Genomic DNA, 20,789 nt, shown 5'->3' with positions numbered 1-20,789 from the left:
CCTGAATAGTTTTTCTCCCAGAGCTATACTCGCACTTAACAATGAACTAAAGGGTCACCATCAATGAACTGTTGGACAATATTCCTCGATTTGTCATGTAGATGGTTGAGTGGTTCAGGGTGGGGAATTTGTAGTGGGTGGGACATCTATTCTATTTTTTATTCTATTTTTAAATTTACCTATTCTGATTTTATGTATGGCGGGACTGGTCTCTGGGTGTCACACGACTTTCATTGCCAATGACAATTCGTTGTTTTTGACAATGACAAAAAAATATTATTATTATTATTAGTGTATAGCAGTGTTTCCCAACCTTGGCAACTTGAAGGTATTTGGACTTCAACTCCCAGAATTCCCCAGCCAGCGAATGCTGGCTGGGGAATTCTGGGAGTTGAAGTCCAGATATCTTCAAGCTGCCAAGGTTGGGAAACACTGGTGTATAGGGTATTACAGCAGAGGTGTCAAACTGGATTTCATTGAGGGCCGCATCAAGGTTGTGCTTGACATCGGGAACAGTGGGGCATGGCCAGGATAGGTGTGGCCAGCTGAACATCACGTCACTGTGGTGGCCCGACCACTCTGCTAGCAAAAACGGGCTCTCAAGCTCCATTTTCAGCTCAGATACCCCTCCTGAAACCCTTTGCCAGCGAAATGTACGAGGGCTGTACGAGCCTTCCCAAGCTTCATTTTTGCTGGCAGAGGACTGTGAACTGGTCCTTTGCTCTTTCCAGGGCAGCCCTGCGGGCCAAATCTAAGCACCTCATGGGTCAGATCTTCCCCCTTGATTTTGACGCCCCTATATTACAGTATAAATTTATTTGTGTCGACATATATTTTGTTTTTAGGGCTATAGGATGAATTGTTACTGGTTAGTTCCTGTAGTACAAATAGATTGCTTGAATGTCAAACTGTCTCATCCCCTCTATGTTCATCTTGATCAATGTTCTTTTAGACTATTTCTAGACATTCAGGTGTTTCTGACGAGTTGTCAAGCGAGGAAGAAATGGATAATGCAGGTCAGATAGTTTTGCTGCGCAGAAGCGTAGAAGGTGGCCCTAGTATAACTGGAATGGAAGATCAGGGCAAAAAGTCTTCTCTTATTTCTCCATCTGCTTCAACAAATCAGTCAGTGTCGCAGGTAAGTGTTATCAAAAACTGTTATCCCACTTACTTAGGCAATAAATGCATTTCACTTGAATCATATTAAGAAAGAAAACAGGTTAACTTTACCCTAATCCTGAACTTGTAGCTTATATCAGTGTTTCCCAACCTTGGACTTCAACTTCCAGAATTCCCCAGCCAGCGAATGCTGGCTGGGGAATTCTGGGAGTTGAAGTCCAGATATCTTCAAGTTGCCAAGGTTGGGAAACACTGGCTTATATGTTTTAGTCTTAGATAATGTTTGACTTCTTTCTATCGTTTTGTATCTTTTTATATTTTATTTATATTGTTGTAAGCTGCCCTGAGTCCTTTGAGATTGGGCGGCATAAAAGCCAAATAAATAAAATAGATAAATAAATAAAATATTCTGTCATGTTTATAATTTATACGCCAAGAAGATTTGGCAGAAAGGGCCATTTAGTACCACTACAAAATATCATTGGAATGATATTTTAAATCATTTGTATTACTTCCTTGGACATACTTGCATATGTATTTCAGGGGAATTCTGCTGAATAAGATCATGAGCCTGTATAATCCAATTTTTTTGTATCAGATAATGTATGTTTAAAGCTCAGAAGAATGGTATGGAAAGCAACAACCCTTCTTCTGCTGTCATTTGTCAGTGATGCTGTGTATGATTCAGGACATAGTAAACGTCCATAAAAAATAGTAGTCGCTGATAACCTCATCTTCCATGAACTTCTATATAACAAGAGAGCCCAGTTATTTAGAGATATATATATATATATATATATATATATATATATATATATATATATATATATATATATATGTTAAATGTTTATAGCTGGAATTTTTTAAAATTAAGGGAGACCAGGATAGATCTATTTCGGCCTTATTAGGCCTCATCAGCTGGCCACACCCATTCTTTTACTGGGATTCGATCTGGGTTCCAGCTATAAACATTTAACACATACAAAATATAGTTTGTCGGCTATAAATATATTACTGCCTTGCAGTGGCCCTAGGCTGGGCCTATAGGCAAAAAAAAAAGGAGCTGTGACGTTCCTTAAAAATATACCAGGGTCATCCGACATAAGAAAAAACATATACCCCTCCCTGGTACAAAGCTGGATGGATTCAGATCGGATGGGTCTAATTGCTAGCTCTCTGCTTTACAATGCAGAAGCTTCCCAGATCGAATCCCAGTAAAAGAATGGGTGTGGCCAGCTGATGAGGCCTAATAAGGCCGAAATAGATCTATCCTGGTCTCCCTTAATTTTAAAAAATTCCAGCTATAAACATTTAACACATACAAAATATAGTTTGTCGGCTATAAATATATTACTGCCTTGCAGTGGCCCTAGGCTGGGCCTATAGGCAAAAAAAAAGGAGCTGTGACGTTCCTTAAAAATATACCAGGGTCATCCGACATAAGAAAAAACATATACCCCTCCCTGGTACAAAGCTGGATGGATTCAGATCGGATGGGTCTAATTGCTAGCTCTCTGCTTTACAATGCAGAAGCTTCCCAGATCGAATCCCAGTAAAAGAATGGGTGTGGCCAGCTGATGAGGCCTAATAAGGCCGAAATAGATCTATCCTGATCTCCCTTAATTTTAAAAAATTCCAGCTATAAACATTTAACACATACAAAATATAGTTTGTCGGCTATAAATATATTACTGCCTTGCAGTGGCCCTAGGCTGGGCCTATAGGCAAAAAAAAAAGGAGCTGTGACGTTCCTTAAAAATATACCAGGGTCATCCGACATAAGAAAAAACATATATATATATATATATATATATATATGTTTTCGTAAATTTTCACGGGTATATGTATGTAGATTGTTCTGAGTTCGGGTTTTGCCCTGTGTAATGTTTTGCATGTCTATGCGACGTTTCGGTAAAATCACATTTACCATCATCAGGCTGGAGTTCCAATCTCTGTGTTTTTGCAAATGAATATTAGCAACTGACATTCCTTCTTAGCATGTAGTGTGGGGGTGGAGATTTGCTTTGAATGTAGCAAATAGATTGGGTGACTATGCTTCCGTGATCTGATTGGTTGGTGTAATCATGGTTATAGAAGGAATGGTATGAAGATTATGAAGTGTTTTGTTTAAGTCTGATTTCCAAATATAAAATTCTAAAATCATAATAATTAAAGGATTGACATATTGATTATAATGAAGTTTTTATTTTGTTTAAGGCTGGTTTCCAAATCTCTGGCAGACGTGAGGTATCATCCCGTTTATTTAAACAAAAAGATCTTTTTTCAATTTCAATAGCTTCTAGAGAGATTCTTTTATATAAATTCTCTGTTTTGTGGAGTAATTTAGTTTTTTCAAAGTCAATTTCGTGCCCTGTTCTTTTAATGTGCTGGACAAGGGAGGAGGTCTTCTCCTGTTTCTTGACTGCATTCATATGTTCTGCCATGCGCTGGCTCACTCTTCGGTTAGTTTGTCCAATGTATGTGGCTGCACATGTTTTGCAAGGGATTTCATAGATACCTTGGTATTCTAATTGGATTTTATCTTTGGGGCTCCTTAGGATATTAGATATTTTTTGGTTAGTGCAAAATGAGGTTTTGATGTTATGTTTTTGTAGAATTTTACTAATTTTATCCGTGGTGCCTTTGATGTAAGGAAGGATGGTGGTGCCATTGTCCTGTTCTTGATCTTGTTTTTTGGGGGGTGTCTCTTTATTGATTAGGTTTGTTATTGTTTTCTCTTTGAATCCATTAGAAATTAGTACATCTTTGAGTTTGTTCAATTCAGTTTTTAAGTGCTCATGGTCAGCTAATTTTGGCTATTTTTTTATCTGTACCAAAGGTACACAACATAAAGACAGCCTTTGGTACAGATAAAAAAATAGCCAACATCCTAAGAAACCCAAAAGACAATATCCAACTTGAAAACCAGGGAGTTTATCAAATACCATGTAAAATCTGCCCAGCCACATACATTGGACAAACAAACAGGAGAGTTAATGCACGTGTTGCAGAACATAAGAATGCATTAAAGAAAAAAGAAAAAACCTCCTCCCTTTTCCAACACTTCAAAACCACAGGACATGAAATTGATTTTGACAGTACCAAATTAATTTCCAAAACAGAACACTACAGCAAAAGAATAATCATGGAAGCGATCGAGATAGAAAAACATCCCCAAAATATGAACAAGCGGGATGATACCTCTCGCTTACCAGACATCTGGAAACCAGCCCTCAAACATATCCCAGCCACAGAAACCAGACTCAGGACACACATTGTAAAGCAATCAAGCAGCCTACAAGTTCTAACTACACAGGACATCACGCCTAATCTACAACCATTAACTAACCAGCATACCTCAGCTACATCAACGACCCCTATTGTTACCCCTCTGACTCACCAGGAAGTTTCTACACAGCAGGCAATTACTGAGCCATCAAACCACACCCAGCCACCAGTATTTATAGAAGGAATGCAGCTCAGGTCTCGCAGTCTTCGCCTGAGAAAAAGGACAGAAACACCAGCCTGAAGATGATGAGTGAGACCTCATCGAAACGTCGCCAGAAATTTCCAAATCCTACACGGGAAGAAACCCGAATATACCAAGACCGTCATATATATATATATACATACAGTAATACCTCATGATACGAACTTAATTGGTGCAAGGAGGAGGTTCGTAAGACGAAAGGTTCGTAAGACGAAACATTGTTTCCCATAGGGAACAATGTAAAGTCAATTAATCCGTGCAACCAAAAAACCTCCTGCAAAAAAACGGCTTTCCGCGACTGCTGGGAAGCCGCGCGGCTGTTTTAAAAGGTGACAGCCGGCCTGGGGGGCTTCCCAGCATCCCCCCGAACCCGGGTTTGGGGTTCGGGGGGGTGCTGGGAAGCCCCCCAGGCCGGCTGCGACCTTTTAAAACAGCCGCGCCGCTTCCCAGCTGTCTCCGAACGCCGAATGCGGAAGTTCGGCTTTGGCGTTCGGCTTCAGGAGACAGCTGGGAAGCGGCGCGGCTGTTTTAAAAGGTCGCAGCTGGCCTGGGGGGCTTCCCAGCAACCTCCCGAACCGAACCCGGGGTTCAGAAAAATTTTGCCTCTTCTTACGAACTTTGTTCGAGTTACGAACTGGTGTTCGGGAGGCTTCTGGGAAGCCCCGCCGCCCGGCTGTCACCTTTTAAAACAGCCGCGCGGCTTCCCAGCAGTCTCCGAACGCCGGTTCGTAACTCGAAAAAAGTTCGTAAGAAGAGGCAAAATTTTTCTGAACCCCGGGTTCGTATCACGAGTTGTTCGTAAGACGAGGGGTTCGTATCTTGAAGTACCACTGTATATATTGTCCTCGCTTACTAATCAAAATCATAAATGGGATTGTCAACTCAATCACTAAGTCCCATAACTGTATTGGACTTATGTCACTTCTAGTTTTGTTGTTAAGCAAACCACCACAATTTATTTATTTTATTTATTTAATTGGATTTGTATGCCGCCCCTCTCCGAGGACTCGGGGAGGCTCACAGCATATATAAAACAGAACAATAATGTTATCCAATTAATGCTACAATTTAAAAACAATTTAAAGAAAAGATTAACCCAAAAATTAACTTATTAACCAAACATTCAGCAGTCATACTTAAGGCATTCAGTGGTCAGGGGAAGATCTAAAAGTCCCAAGCCTGGCGGCAAAGATGAGTTTTTAAGCTCTTTCGGAAGGCAAGGAGGGAGGGGGCAGTGCGAATCTCTGGGGGGAGTTGATTCCAGAGGGCTGGGGCTCCCACAGAGAAGACTCTACCGCTAGGTCCCACCAACCGACATTGTTTGGTCGACGGGACCCTAAGGAGGCCAACTCTGTGGGACCTCACCGGTCGCTGGGATTAGTGCGGCAGAAGGCAGTCTCGGAGATAATTGTTAAGCCAGACATTACATTGCACTTTCACTTTCAAGTGAAGAAAAGGTTAATTTTCCTTGGTGAAAGCTCATTGTGAAATTTGCAAAGATTGATCATATGATCATGGAATGCTATGATAATCATAAATGTAGGGATTGGTTGCAAAGCTGTTTTTTAAAATCATTATGACTTTGATTGGTCACTAAACAAGGCAGTTGTTAAGCAAGGACTACTTACAGACACATAGATTTGTCTTTTGAATAAGTAAAATATAATATTGTGTTTTTGATACAGTATATTATATGACATCTTTTTTGCTTTGAAGATTGTCTACATTTTAGTTTTTCATTCATTTTTCTTTTTGTGATCTGAGGCAGGTCAAGGAGGTTGTGAAATCTATGCAAGATTCGGACAGTGTAGTGGAATCAGAACTTGAACTGACAATTCCTCAAGAGGTATTCAGAACTAAAAATTACAATATGTCCTGTGTGAAGTGAAGCTACTGGATGCAGCTGATTGATGGTGATGGTGATGATGATGATTGATTGATTCTTCTCAACATCTGAGAGTAGAACTGGAGTGACATAGGCAATGAACCATGTTTTAATCATGTTTGGGGGAATAGACAATAGTGACCTCACACCCATTTAATGATAGCCCTAAAAGCTGAATTTATACAGTGTGCTACATCAAAACCAATTAACACATTACAATTTCACATGAGGACAGCATAAGTGGGTGCTTGCAATTTCCAGGCTCTTATTTGAGATCTCAGAAGTTCTTGAGAATTGTGCCTTTGAAATTGAAGAATGGGCCGCCAAATTACTTCAGCAAAAAAAGTTCTCACATAGTCTGAAGAAACTCTCCTTCATTTTTCAGCTGTTGTGGAGTGAACTAAATTCTGATATTTCTCTGTAGAACATTCATGGTTTAATACAAGTGATAGAGCAGGACATAAAGTCACTTGCAAACAGCATTTTTATATTTCAGAATTAACTGCTATGTTCCATGTTTCTATTGGTTTTTAAAAATATTTTTTGGAATAGCTCAGTAATCCACTATAACACTTATAGGATTTGACATCAGGAAGTAGGTATATCTATTCTGTCATATCAATAATAGTGTTATCGGGGCAATGTTTTTGATCAGTGCTTACTCTTAACTTTTCTGTAGCAATGATAAATTGGAATATTTGACACTATTTATTATTTTGTGGTATTTAGAAAGATAAAGGGACAAGGGCAAACTTGTGTCAGACAATTTTCATGATAAAGTAGGTTATTGGGGTTTTGCTGGTATCTTTCCATGGGACTGGGCTTTTTAAAAATTAGGATTCAGATTTAATATAGCCACCTACTGCACTGTTGTAACTTAAACAAATTAAAAGATTGCACCTGAGTATCTTGTTATGAGAGAGGTCATAAAGAATTCAGTGATTGGTTTTAATTGAATCAGGATTGCAATAATTATTTTCTGAACTGTTCCTCATAGGAGTCCAAAGCGCAATATAGTAGCGAATCTCAAAGTGGTAGTGTTTCTCAAAGAGATTCGGAGAGCACTCGTCATGATTCTGAGACAGAAGATATGTTGTGGGATGATTTGCTTCATGGACCCGAATATCGATCCTCTTTCACCAGTGACAGCGAGGAAGCCAAAGGAAAAGACAAGAAAGCAAGCAAACGAGATCTGAAGGATGATGTTTTCCAACAGGTCTGTAAGATGCAAAGCATATCCCGCCTTGTGATGGTAGCTTAATCAAATACAACATCAGGGAGACAATAGCAAAATGTTCTCTGGCAACAAGTTGTGGTACTAGCTTTTTAGTTCTATTCAATTATATAAGCACAGTGCCATTTCATCTGGATAAATAAAATGGATTTTTCAATAGAAAAGGTTTACCATATAAAAAGTTTAGTTTAGATATACAGTGTTCCCTCGATTTTCGCGGGTTCGAACTTCGTGAAAAGTCTATACCACGGTTTTTCAAAAATATTAATTAAAAAATACTTCGTGGGTTTTTTCCCCTATACCATGGTTTTTCCTGGCCGATGACATCATATGTCATCGCCAAACTTTTGTCTGCATTTAATAAATATATTTTTAAATAAACTTTAATAAATAAACACAGTGAGTAATAATCTAAATGGTTGCTAAGGGAATGGGAAATTGCAATTTAGGGGTTTAAAGTGTTAAGGGAAGGTTTGTGATACTGTTCATAGCCAAAAATGGTATATTTACTTCCGCATCTCTACATCGCGGAAATTCGACTTTCGCGGGCGGTCTCGGAACGCATCCCCTGTGAAAATTGAGGGAACACTGTATTGCAATCTATTGTGTGACCACAGGAATATGGAATTAAAGCAAAAATTTTCAGACATTGATTGTACATTGACAAAATTCAAGGTTCCATCTGTGTGGAGATAAGGTGATTTGGAGCAGATGGGGCACTCATGTAGCATCTCTTGGTGACTTCTTAAAGAAGCTGACTTTTCCTGGGCTTATATGGTAGAAATCAGTGAATCCAGGAAAATGTCTGATTATTATTATTATTAGGTATTGTGTGCCTGCGTTTATCTAATCTAAACCAGCCTTTTCTGTTTGAATCTGGAACTATGGCTGTAGTCTTTCCAATGTTAGGATAGCAGTATTAACTCAGGGGCACTGAAAAAGATGTTCTAGATTTGATGATGCACTACTAAATTTCTTACCAAGTGCCTTCAGACAAAAGGTAGGGGTGATTACAGCCATTTATTACATTATGGAAAACATTGAACATGTCTCCCTGTCTCTTGTCATATTTCTAACATCAACATATGCCACTGGTGTTATGGCCTGCCTCCACCCCTCCAATAATATCCCCCAAACAAATCCCCTTCCAGACATGAGACCAAGAACCTCTCAGTATCCTTACCATGAATCTCTAGAACAGTGATGGCGAACTTATGGCATGGGGGCCACAGATGGCATGCAGAGCCAGATCTGCTGGCACGTGAGCCATTGCCCTAGCTCAGCTCCAACTTGTATGTGCATGCCGGCCAGTTGATTTTTGGCTCACAGGGAAGCTATGGGAGGGCGTTTTCTGCTTACAGAGGGCCTCCAAACGAATGGGGGAGGGCATTTTTGCCTGCTCCAGGGAAGCCTCTACAGCCTGGGGAGGGCAAAAAATGGGCCTACAGAGCCCTCCAGAATTTGGGAAATGGGCCATTTCTGGTCTCTAGAGGGCCTCCAAGGAGAGAGGGAGGCCGTTTTCATCCTCCCCAGGCATTGAATTATGTGTATGGGCACTCACGCATGCACAACAGCGGGCACACATTCACTTTCAACACCCATGGGAACAAAAGGTTTGCCATCACTGCCCTAGCAGGAGAAGCTGGGTATCCTGAAGCACTTTGGCCCCAACAACTCTTGGCCCCAATAGGGCAATCAGCCTCACAACAAGCTTCCACACACAAACATTAAAAGGTATATCTTTATGACATTAAAGGGGACATTAAAATGCTCAATGAGCATAGAAGTTAGACTTAAATAACATTTATGCTTGCTCAGATAGGAGCCATCTTTTGAACCCTTATGAGGTTAATGGAAGATGTTTGCTCAGAATCATTAAATGAGCTGTTTTGAAGCTCTTTTCCTCCATATTAAAGAAAGGCATTCCAGAATATGGCATCACCATGTATTTTCTTCCTCAGAACCACTTGTTCTGGCTGCAGAATACAAGTCCTGCCTCTACCAAAGTGAGTGCTCTCATCTGGGAGGGAAATGAGTGCAAGAAAGTAGACATGTCTGTTCTGGAGATCAGTGGAATCATCATGAGCAGGGTAAGGATTGCTTTCCTTCAGAATGTTCTGGATAGAAATACTGGCAGTTCTGTTCTGTGCAGCTTGTTCCCCATCCACAAGTAAAATATGTTAATTTTTATTCTATCTATCTATTTTTTTTATTTATTTATTTAATAGATTTATAAGCTGTGCAACTCCTTCCAGGTTCTGGGTGGCGTAAAGCAATTAAAAATAATACAATAACAGTTAAAACTCTTAAGAATAAAATCATTCATTCATTTCTTTCTTGGCCAGAGCTAGGTGACATTGGTCAACAACCCCAGGCCTGCCAGCAGACCCAGGTTTCCCGGAAGGCCAGGAGGGTGGGGGAGGTACGTATCTCTGGCGGCAGTTGGTTCCAGAGAGCTGGCACTGCCACAGAGAAGCCCTTCCCACGCGGTCCCGCCAACTGACATTGTCTGGCCAACAGGACCCGGAGGAGGCCAACTCTGTTAGTCCTAATTGACTGCCGTCTATCTGTCTGTCCGTCCGTCCGTCCGTCCGTCCATCCATCCATCCATCCATCCATCCATCCATCTTCTTTCTACCTACCTATCTACTCTAAGGGCCTGACTATTTACGGGACTGTCTCCTGCCACATACCTCCCAAAGGCCTATTAGATCGTCCAGAATTGGCCTCCCCCAGGTTCCATTGACTAAACACTGTTGGTTGGCGGGACCATGGGGAAGGGTCTTTTCTGTTGCCGCCCCGGCTCTATGGAACCAACTCCCCCCACACTGTTCCCACTCTACTGGCTTTTTGAAAAGCTGTTAAAACCTGGTTTTGTCGACAGGCCTGGGGGCCATGAACTTTAACATCAAACATGCCCGAATTATGTTTGTCTGGTATGTATGTTTGTTAGATTGGTTTCTTTTTGGAGGGTTTAATAATGGGTTTGCTAGGGTCATGGAGTTTTATTTACTGTTGCTGTTCAGCTTCTTTTTATTATTGTACTATTGTATTGGTTTTTTTAATTGTTGTAACCCACCCTGAGTCCTAAGAGATTGGGCAGCATAGAAGTTGAATAAATTAAATTAAATTATTCTGGGTGGTTAATACAAGGATGTGAGATTTTGGAGGAATACAGTAGATTGCATTATCTGAAACTATAGAAAATGATTTTTGTATGATTGCAAATTTACACGTATGCCGTTTTGCAGTCTCATCCTCACTGAATGTTGAGATTTCCATTCTTACCTAACACTTTAGATAATATGTCATAATGTAAGGGTTTGCATGTCTCAATGTAAAGAATGTAAAGTACGCACCACTGATAGTGATATTCTCACCTTTAGGTCAATGCCTTTCACCAAGGATCTGGTTATCAATGGCTGGGCAATATTGTTACCATCAGTTTAGCTTTCCTTCCCTTCCTCTATCGACTCTTCCACTCAAAGACCTTTGAGCAGATGCGGTCCTTGAGTGCAAAAGAAGTTCTGCATATCTTTTGTGGGGGTCCTCCATTCCCCCCTATAATCACCCTTGCAATGATCATTTTTGTGGAGCGCCTTTGCCTCACCTGGATGTTTTTCTTCATGATGTGTGTTGCTGAGAGGACTTACAAGCAGGTGAGTGTTAGTTGGGAAAAAAAATAAAACAACCCCATGACTTCTATCTGTCGCTGTCTTTTGCTTTTGCCACATGATTGTGTTCTGTGGCAAAATGAATATACAGTGGTACCTCGGTTCTCGACCACAATTCGTTCCAGAAGTGTGGTCGAGAACCGATTTGGTCGAGTACAGAATTAATATATCCCATAGGAAATAATGGAAATGGGTTTAATTGGTTCCCAGCCCCTGTTGACTCGCTGGGAACCAATTAAATCTATTTTCTTTATTTCCTATGGGATAAAAAAATCTGAGGAGCTCTATAAGCGCTCCAAGCTGCAGGAAGGGTGGGGGCCGCTGCAATCCTGGCAGCTTTGGGGGGCTCCTTTCCTCAGTGCTTTGTCTTATTACCTGTAGGCAGCTGCACCAACTTTCTCCTTCACGGTGGTGGCAACGGTGGCGGCTTCCCGCCGGGAACGTCACGTGATGAAGGGAAGCCGCCGGAGCCATCTCAGCAGTTGCCGCCGCTCCAGCAGCTTCCCTTCATTACATGATGTTCCTGGCGCTGTTGCTACTCGAAGGGAAGCCGCCGCCATTGCTGCCGCCGGGAAGGAGAAAGTTGGTGCAGCTGCCTACAGGTAATAAGATGAAGTATTGAGGAAAGGAGCCCCCCGAAGCTGCTGGGATTGCAGCCGCCCCCACCCTTCCTGCAGCTTGGAGCGGTAACATTTCAGATAATTAACAAAATTTTCTGTGGCTGTTCAGTATCCGAATTTTTGTTCGGATATCGAAGGAAATTTTTGCTGAAAATTTTGTTCAGTATCCGAAATGTACGACAACCAAGGCATTCAAGAACTGAGGTGTATTGTCATTATACTGGATGACAAACAAGCATTGGTTTCCCTTCTTATAATGTCACTCCTGTTCTAGAGAAATATATATCATTACAATGCTCTGCAAAGCTTTTGAAAAGTATCAGTCAGAAAAGATCTGTAATTTTGAAATAATAACAGTATGCATGTAATTTGCTCTGATTGACACTTTTCTTTGCAGAGGTTTCTGGTTGCTAAACTTTTTAGTCACATTACCTCTGCTCGGAAAGCAAGAAAATACGAAATCCCACATTTCAGACTCAAGAAAGTAGAAAACATTAAAATCTGGTTATCACTTCGTTCCTACTTAAAGGTAAGTGATTTAAACGCGCTGGAATCTCAGCCTTAAACAAAAGATTCGTATTGTGGAGAGGATCTTAAATTGATACAGAATTAAACTGTGAAGAATTTCAGTAAACCTTTTGCTCTTCATATACCATACTTCATTACTTTAATTTTATATGTTTTGCCAGAGGCGAGGCCCTCAACGGTCTGTTGATGTAGTCGTATCCTCGATATTCTTACTGGCTCTTTCCATTGCTTTCATATGCTGTGCACAGGTAAGATCTCTAGTTTATTTTTAGAGATAATGTTGACCATCAATAACACATAAAATAGGATGGATTTATATAAAGTTGAGGATGATGTTTGAGAGTGCACCAGAACACTGGTTGCTGATCAGTTTCCAGTTTTCATTCACAATTCAAAGTGTTGGTAATGACTTATAAAGCCCTACATGGCATCGGACCAGAATATCTCCGGGACCGCCTTCTGCCACACGAATCCCAGCGGCCCATCAGGTCTCACAGAGTTGGCTTTCTCCGGGTCCGTCGACTAAACAATGCTGTCTGGCGGGACCCAGGGGAAGAGCCTTCTCTGTGGCGGCCCCGGCCCTCTGGAACCAACTCCCCCCGGAGATTCGAATTGCCCCTACTCTTCCCGCCTTTCATAAGATGTTGAAGACCTATCTATGTCGCCAGGCATGGGGGGAATAACTAGATTTGTATGCCGCCCCGAGTCTTCGGAGAGGGGCGGCATACAAATCTAAGTAATAAATAAATAAATAAATAAATAAATAAATCTCCCCCCCTTTTTTTTCCTGACTGTAATACTTGAGAATGGTGTGATTGTGCAGTAATGATTGTTTTTAATATCTATGTGTTTTAAATTTCATTTTTAATTTTTATTGGATTTGTACTCTGTATATTGTTGTTGTTGTGAACCACCCCGAGTCTTCGGAGAGGGGCAGCATACAAATCTAATAAATAAAAATAATAAAATAATAACAATAATAGTTCCAAGGATTCCCCCCCCCCCCTTCTTGTTGGTAATTTTTTGCAATGAGATACATTTTTTGAAGGAACTACTTTTCACACAATTCAATAAATTAAAATAAATTAAAACTGACATGCTGTTGATTGATTAGGTGGTATCAATTTGTTTTCATCTTGTAATAAACGACTTAGATTTTCTTCATGACAGTGTATTCATAACTTTGTTCTTCAGGTCTTACAGCAGTGCACTCATTGCCACTGTAACTAAGTCTATGCATCTTGCTGATGGTTGTCCTCTTTCCTTTCCCTCCACCTTTCACAACATTAGAGCCTTCCCCAGTTGCTAAAAAAAAGTAATTTCACCACTGTGCTCTGTCTGTCTGTCTGTCTGTCTGTCTGTCTATCTATTATCTATCTATCTATCTATCTATCTATCTATCTATCTATCTATCTATCTATCTATCTATCTATCTATCTATCTATCTATTTATCTATCTATCACCACTTCTGGCTTGTTTGAATGTATGTGTGTGTGCCTTTCTTTGCATATATGTATAATTTTTAAAAAGAAATGGGAACCAAAGTTGCACCTAGCTTAAGAAAGCTGATGTAGCTGTCCAATCAAAGGGAGGGATTACTCTCTTCCATTCATTGAAGAGCCTGGACCTCTATCTTTTACTCCCAGGTTGTCAGCTCTAAGTATAGACTTGAGATGGAGAGCAGGTCAAGTGACTTACTAGGAGCAGTAGATTCTGGCACCCACCTGGTTTTGAAGCCATTTTTGTAGCTTTTGCTTTATAACAAGCAAGGCATCTGACATGCTCCCTGGAGCACTCTGGAGTCAAAAGTTAGGAAAGGAAACTGAAAATGTCAATTGCAATTATAGCCATTTATCCTTTTGATAGTAGAAGGCATGAAACTCACCTGGTTTGCACGCTAAAATTAAAATGATCAGTGAATGGCAGATGACTCTCTTCTGAATTTTGTGACTGGACAATGTTACCCATTTCTAGTCAAAACTGAGATTCTGCTTGCCTGGTCTGTTTCTCTGTCATTGTGTTGTAAATAAATGCAATTTGTAGTGCCAAGAAGCATATTGTTTTATTAGCTTGTATGCCCTCTTAAACCTTGGGGAACTCTAGACAGCTTAGATACTGAAACAATGCACAATATTATTTTTTTTTGCCAAACTTTTGAATAATTCAATATTCAATATTTCAAACTTTTGAATTTATTGTACGGTAATTGAGCATAACGTGGACCTGGAAAGCTGTGGATTAGAAGATAAAGGTATCAATTTTGTATGGGAAAGTTAAAAAATGGAGAGATTAGCATCTGAAGCTCGGTATCTGAGGCTAGAGAAATGTGGATAATCCTCTTAGTTCTTCTGAACATAGAGGTGTTCTTACTGTGCAGGATGCAGTGTGAAATTGTATGAAACTATAACCAAGCACCGTTCTAGAGCAAAGATAACTTCCAGTCTGTTTGCTGATTGTTATGTTATTTTTCACAGGTTTTAAAAGGTCATAAGACATTCTTGAGTGCTGCTTACAATTGGGAATTCCTAATTTGGGAAACTGCCCTGCTCCTATTCTTGTTGCGTTTGGCATCCCTAGGCTCTGAAACCAACAAGAAATATAGTAATATTTCAATTCTGCTAACGGAACAGGTACTTTTGGATTCTTTGTACTATTTCTCTGCCATTATGACAGATCGATAAAGTAATACCTAAAAGTAATAAGGTAGCAAGGTAAATACACATTTTCAGTTGTTAACTTTGGATTTATTGTGTTAAATATCCAGAGGCTGTCTTCTGGTGGTAGCTGATCCCTAAACTGTTCATAAAATATTAAGTTACCCATGTAAGCTTTAGTTTGTCAGTCTTGAAGAAAGGCATGTTTTAAAACCAAGCACCGTAAGACAAAGTTCAATAAGTGGATAATTTTATGGAGGCCTTTTGCCTTGTGTGTGAGTTCTAACTCTAAGATACAAGGTTGTGCACTTTTTTTGGGAGGAGAGGGTGTAAACAAATTTCAGTATCTTAATTTTCAAAAATGCCTGTAGAAACTAAAGCATGGGCACTATTTGATGAAAATTGAAGACCGAAGTGATTTTATTTAATGAATAGGTATTTCTTGTAGAAAAGTCTTATAAAACAGATTTCCATAGTTATTTTTTTCAAATTATTGTTTATTAAAAACTGCATACTTATGTAATTTTTTTGCTTTTGGTCAGAATTCTTAAAAGTATATTTCAACTAAAGGATATACTGTATCTTGGTTTTATTTGGAAACTGTCTTCTAGAACCTGTCAGTCTTTCAAGCTAATAGGGAAAAAATAGCCTTGCCTTCTTCATTTTCAAATTATGGTGTATATTTCATGATCATACTATTGTTATCAAGGTAGACAGTTTGACTTTGTATATGAGTATATACAGTATTTGCCTGTTCTATATTTTTTAAAAAGCACACCATACTGTATTTGGGCTGTTGCTTTTACTGGTTATGAAAAATGATGTTATAAAAGTTGCTTTTGTGAATGTTTATTCTAACTGTGTAGGAAATATAAAGTTTAATGGATATGCCATCCCTGCCATTACAAAGCAGACCTGGATTATTAAAAATGCATAATTTTAATAAACAATATTTAAATAACTCTCTGCAGATAAACTTGTACTTAAAGATGGAAAAGAAGCCAAACAAGAAAGAGCAACTCACACTAGTAAATAATGTCCTTAAACTCTCCACCAAACTTTTGAAGGTAAAAAGAAAGTAATAATTTCTGCTCCTTTGCCTATACATATTTTGCTATATTTTTAAAAGATATTCAATAACCTTTAATACATGAAAGCAATACTGCAGCATTATCATTCTGTTTCATAACCACAGGAGTTAGATACACCATTTAGACTATACGGATTGACAATGAATCCTTTGATCTACAATATTACACGAGTGGTGATCCTATCAGCAGTCTCTGGAGTTATAAGTGATTTGCTGGGCTTCAATATCAGAGTAAGTGTTGCTAAGCACTTGTAGACGATAGCTCAGTTGTCTGTTTTTCTACTGTTGTGTACATGAAGACTATATTCTGTCTGTTCAACCATAAGCGAAATAGTGTAGTTGTGAAAATAAAAAAGTTATATGCTTCAGAAGCATGTAATTTTCAAAGAGTGATAACTTTTAATTTTTTAGGTATTTGGAGGCACATTTGAAAATTGTAAAATCACTGTAAGCACAACCCAAAAAGGTATTGTACAGTTAAGAACAAAAGGCAAGCATTATATATCAAAGAATCTTAAGTAAACCTTGTATATGTTTCTTCTTTACAAGAAAATATCTAGGCTGCAGTTAGACGTCTTCAAGGATGCTTTTGGGACTAGGAATACATGATAGAGATCCAATTTTTAGGATTTTAGGTATTCTTAAAAACACAGTTTAATCTAGTGGTGAACACACTAGAAAGCAGGAGGACATGGGTTTTAGTACCACCTTAGGTGCAAAAGCCATTTGATTATCTTGGGCCACTCTCCCTCAATTGAACAAACTTACAGTTTATGTGTGTGTGTGCGGGAAATAAAAGGGAAAGGGGAATTACTGTGTTTTTCAGAGTATTTATTCATTTATTGGATTTATATGCCGCCCTTCTCCGAGGACTCGGGGTGACTTACAACATATAAAAACAACAATTACAATAGCTAAATCTTATTAAATTAAAATTAAACAAACAATCTATAAGACGCACTTTAATTTGGGGGAAGGAAAATAGGGGGAAAATCTGCCTACCAGGTATTCCTCTGGCTAGCATCCTTAGTTTGGCACAATATTTTATCCCCTGGTTAGGGCTGGAAAAAACCTTTCTTCCGTGCAAGTAGCAATGAAAAAATTCCTGCAAGTACTTAGGGCTGGAAAAAAACATTCTTCGGAGTGATTAGCAATGAAAAAAAGCCTGGGAAGATCGTTAACGCCTTGTTAGGGCTGGAAAAAAAGCTTTGAAAAAGCTACATTCAGAGTATAAGACACACCCAAATTTTCAGCCTCTTTCAAGGGGGGCGGGAAAGGTGCATCTTATACTCTGAAAAATACGGTAGGTATGCATGTTGCCTTGAGTAATTTATAAAAATAATAAAAATAGGATAAAATGAGGTAATACACTCACATGAAGATTAAGACCTTGTTACTATTGCTTATGAAATATGAAATGCACATAGTTGTTTTCGTGGATTTGACTTTCAAGTGGTAACTTATAAATATATTGAGAAGAGAACCAAAAACATCAGTGTTACTTTTATTCCTGAGTTTCAGCACTGGACTTGGCTTTATTTTATTAAAATTTATTTTCTGATTTTAATGTTTACTTTATTTTCCTGTTTTTTAGTTATGGAAAATCAAACCATGAGAAAGAAGATGCTGCAGCCCATGTTTTGGGTAGAAATATCCTCTGCTGTGCTACATAGTATTGGCATAGCCAATGAAGGTGCTGTTCTAATTATGCCAGTCCTCACAACAATACAAATGCCATATTTTTCATACATTTTCTTAAGAAGTTAGAATTAATTTTTCATTGAGGTCACAGCTTGAAGAGATGGTTAAATAAAGCTTAATAAATAACTTAATTCTAATGTGCTCATCTTGGTTGGTTAAACCAGTTGCTCCTATGGAGCAAAGCAATATAAAATTACGGTAGATTTATTAATTAATTAATTTATTATTTATTAATTAGATTTGTATGCCGCCTCTCTCCGCAGACTCGGGGCGGCTAACAACAGTAAAAAACAATATAAACAAATTTAATATTAAAAGTAGTTTAAAAATTTAAAGAAAAAAAATTAAATTTAAGAAACCAATCATACATAAGATGTCTTGCAACAAGGTTTATTAAATGATTTTTAAAAAAAAAACCAAACCAGCATTATTGTAGCCTGAAACTGCCTGTTAAACTCAGTGTGACTATAAGATGAATATTGCTATTTGGTACCTAATAATTTAATGTGATGTTTGTTTTTGGCAAGCTCACTTATTTTCTGGATGTTGCAGTTGACCTACTTTTTACATTTCAAAATGCTTCTCATAGTTTTTTCTAAAATGATAGTTGGGCCTGCTTGTTTTGCTGTATATGGAGAGAATGAAATTTATCCCCACAAAATACTAATAGCCTCTTCAGCCATTTCACAGTTCAGCTTTCCATTGCTCAGTATCACAAAATAGCAATAACAGAAGAGTAGATCTGCCATACACTAGGGGGGATTTAATTTAAAGATGTTATTAGAATTTTCCTAATAACAATTTGAATTAGCAAAGCAGTCTACCCATGATGATGTTAATATGCTATCGATGTTTTACACAAAGAAGTTGGAAACTCGTGTTTTTGCCGGGATAGATAGTTAATTGCGAGTAGCTAGCACCTTGACAATTGGGTTGGTTCTGAAGAAATTTTTACTATAAAGGTTTAAAAGGAGGTTTACATTCCTTCCTCAGTTGTTAGAACTGTGGATATACAACATTTTCTTATATATATATTTTACCTTCCACCTCCACAAATCAGTTTATATATATTTTCTTTTTCAATCTGTGTTTAGTTTCTAAGTTCACAGAATAAAAGTATTAATGACCCTGTAAAAGGAGTTACCAAAGTTTGGCTGTTACGATTAGCATTTATGCAAGTTTTTTTCCCACCAAATATTTTTTTTTCTGGAGGCAACACCTTTAGAACATTCTATGTTACATATAAAGCTGCTATCGGCATTCTTGTAAGCTGCTGAAGGAAGTTGTATGATAATATTTGAAATTAAATGTTAGTCACAAAGGCAAATAAAGCAGAAGTCAAGAGAGAAGCTAGTGATGGTTTGCTAAGAGTTTTTTCCAGTGAAAAGGATATGCTTGCAAGTATTTATTGCTAGCTATAGATTCATACAGAGATGTCTGCAGAATTAAGCAGCATTGTATCAAAAGCTCCATCCCTTTTGTAGGTGCATGTGATGTCACAAAGATCATAGACTGGCAAACTCTTAGTAATTTATTGAAAAGCTTCAGTCTCACTAAGGATGATGTAAAAATCAAAAATGCAAATCCATTCTTTTATTTGTGGTCAACCTTATCAAGTTCCCCATGTATAGCCAGCTCATCTGACTTAATCTGTACTTAATTTTTTTCTCCGAAAGAATCCTACAATCCATATCTCCTAGTACTTTTTACAGTTGTCTCCAAATTATTTCTACATGTACCCTTACTGCAGCCTGTCCCTCCTCCTTCCTCCCAAATGCCATTCCCAAGTCTTTGCAAGACAGTTGCGGAGTGATGTCTCGGAACTTAAATTAACTTGTCTATAAATAATAATAATAATAATAATAACAACAATTATTATTATTATTGGAAGGGACCTTGGAGGTCTTTTAGTCCAACTACTTCAGACAGACAAATGGTTAGCCAACATCTTCTTAAAAACTTCCAGTATTGGAGCATTCACAACTTCTAGAGGCAAGCTGTTCCACTGATTGTTTTGTCAGGAAATTTTGCCTTAATTCTAAGTTGCTTCTCTCTTTATTTAGTTTCCACCCATTGCTTCCTGTTCTACCCTCAGGTGCTTTGGAGAATAGTTTGACTCCCTCTTCTTTGTGACAACCTGTGAGATATTGGAACACTGCCATTTCTACTCTAGTCATTATTTTCATTTAACTAGACAAAGCCATGTTTTAGACAAACCCCTAATTATTTGATGCTCTTCTCTGAATTCTTTCTAATGTCTTAAAATCCTGTTTATATCGTGATGACCAAAACTGAATGCAGTATTCCAAGTGTGGCCTTATCAAGGCCTTATAAAGTGATATTAACACTTCGTGTGATCTTGATTCTATCCTTCTATTAATGCAGCCTAGAACTGTGTTGGCTTTTTGGCAGCTACTGCACACTGCTGGCTCATATTTAAATGGTTGCCCACTTGGACTCCAAGATCCCTCTCACAGTTACTACTGTTGAGCAAGGTACCACATATACTGTACTTGCACATTTTGTTTTTCTTGCCTAAATATAGAACCTTACTTTTTTCACCATTGATCTTAAATAGTAAGTCTCTCTGGATTCAGAAGGGCCATTCTGCAAAATAATAGATAGCTGGAGAGCAATGTTCATCTGGAAGTGTCTGTATTTGCTCTTTGGCAGAGGTTTTTAGCTGGTTGGAGAATTCTGGGAGTTGAAGTCCACAAGTCTTAAAGTTTCCAAGTTTGGGGATCCTTGCTCTATGGCAGAGGTCTCCAAACTTGCCCACTTTAAGACTTGGGG

At 38.6% G+C, this 20,789-nt stretch overlaps 1 protein-coding gene across 2 annotated transcripts in view; it reads left to right on the top strand.

The window, feature by feature from the left end:
* PHTF1 (putative homeodomain transcription factor 1) overlaps positions 1–18,122 on the top strand; it is a 34,655-nt gene extending 16,533 nt beyond the window's left edge. The window contains exons 10-20 of one of the 2 annotated variants that reach the window (XM_070745647.1): positions 953–1,138; positions 6,378–6,455; positions 7,492–7,710; positions 9,690–9,818; positions 11,115–11,387; positions 12,420–12,551; positions 12,712–12,798; positions 15,026–15,181; positions 16,177–16,272; positions 16,401–16,526; positions 17,890–18,122. In XM_070745647.1, coding sequence (XP_070601748.1) covers positions 953–1,138; positions 6,378–6,455; positions 7,492–7,710; positions 9,690–9,818; positions 11,115–11,387; positions 12,420–12,551; positions 12,712–12,798; positions 15,026–15,181; positions 16,177–16,272; positions 16,401–16,526; positions 17,890–17,910 — 1,503 coding nt within the window. In that variant the 3' untranslated portion in view covers positions 17,911–18,122. The remainder of the gene's footprint in view (positions 1–952; positions 1,139–6,377; positions 6,456–7,491; positions 7,711–9,689; positions 9,819–11,114; positions 11,388–12,419; positions 12,552–12,711; positions 12,799–15,025; positions 15,182–16,176; positions 16,273–16,400; positions 16,527–17,889) is intronic. The other variant, XM_070745648.1, reaches the window with a different exon arrangement.
* Positions 18,123–20,789: the final 2,667 nt, after the last annotated feature.

Source organism: Erythrolamprus reginae, chromosome 3 (genome assembly GCF_031021105.1).
Source record: "Erythrolamprus reginae isolate rEryReg1 chromosome 3, rEryReg1.hap1, whole genome shotgun sequence".
Lineage (NCBI taxonomy): Eukaryota > Metazoa > Chordata > Lepidosauria > Squamata > Dipsadidae > Erythrolamprus > Erythrolamprus reginae.
Note: the sequence above shows the minus strand (reverse complement) of the source record. Positions and strands in the feature narration are given on the sequence as shown.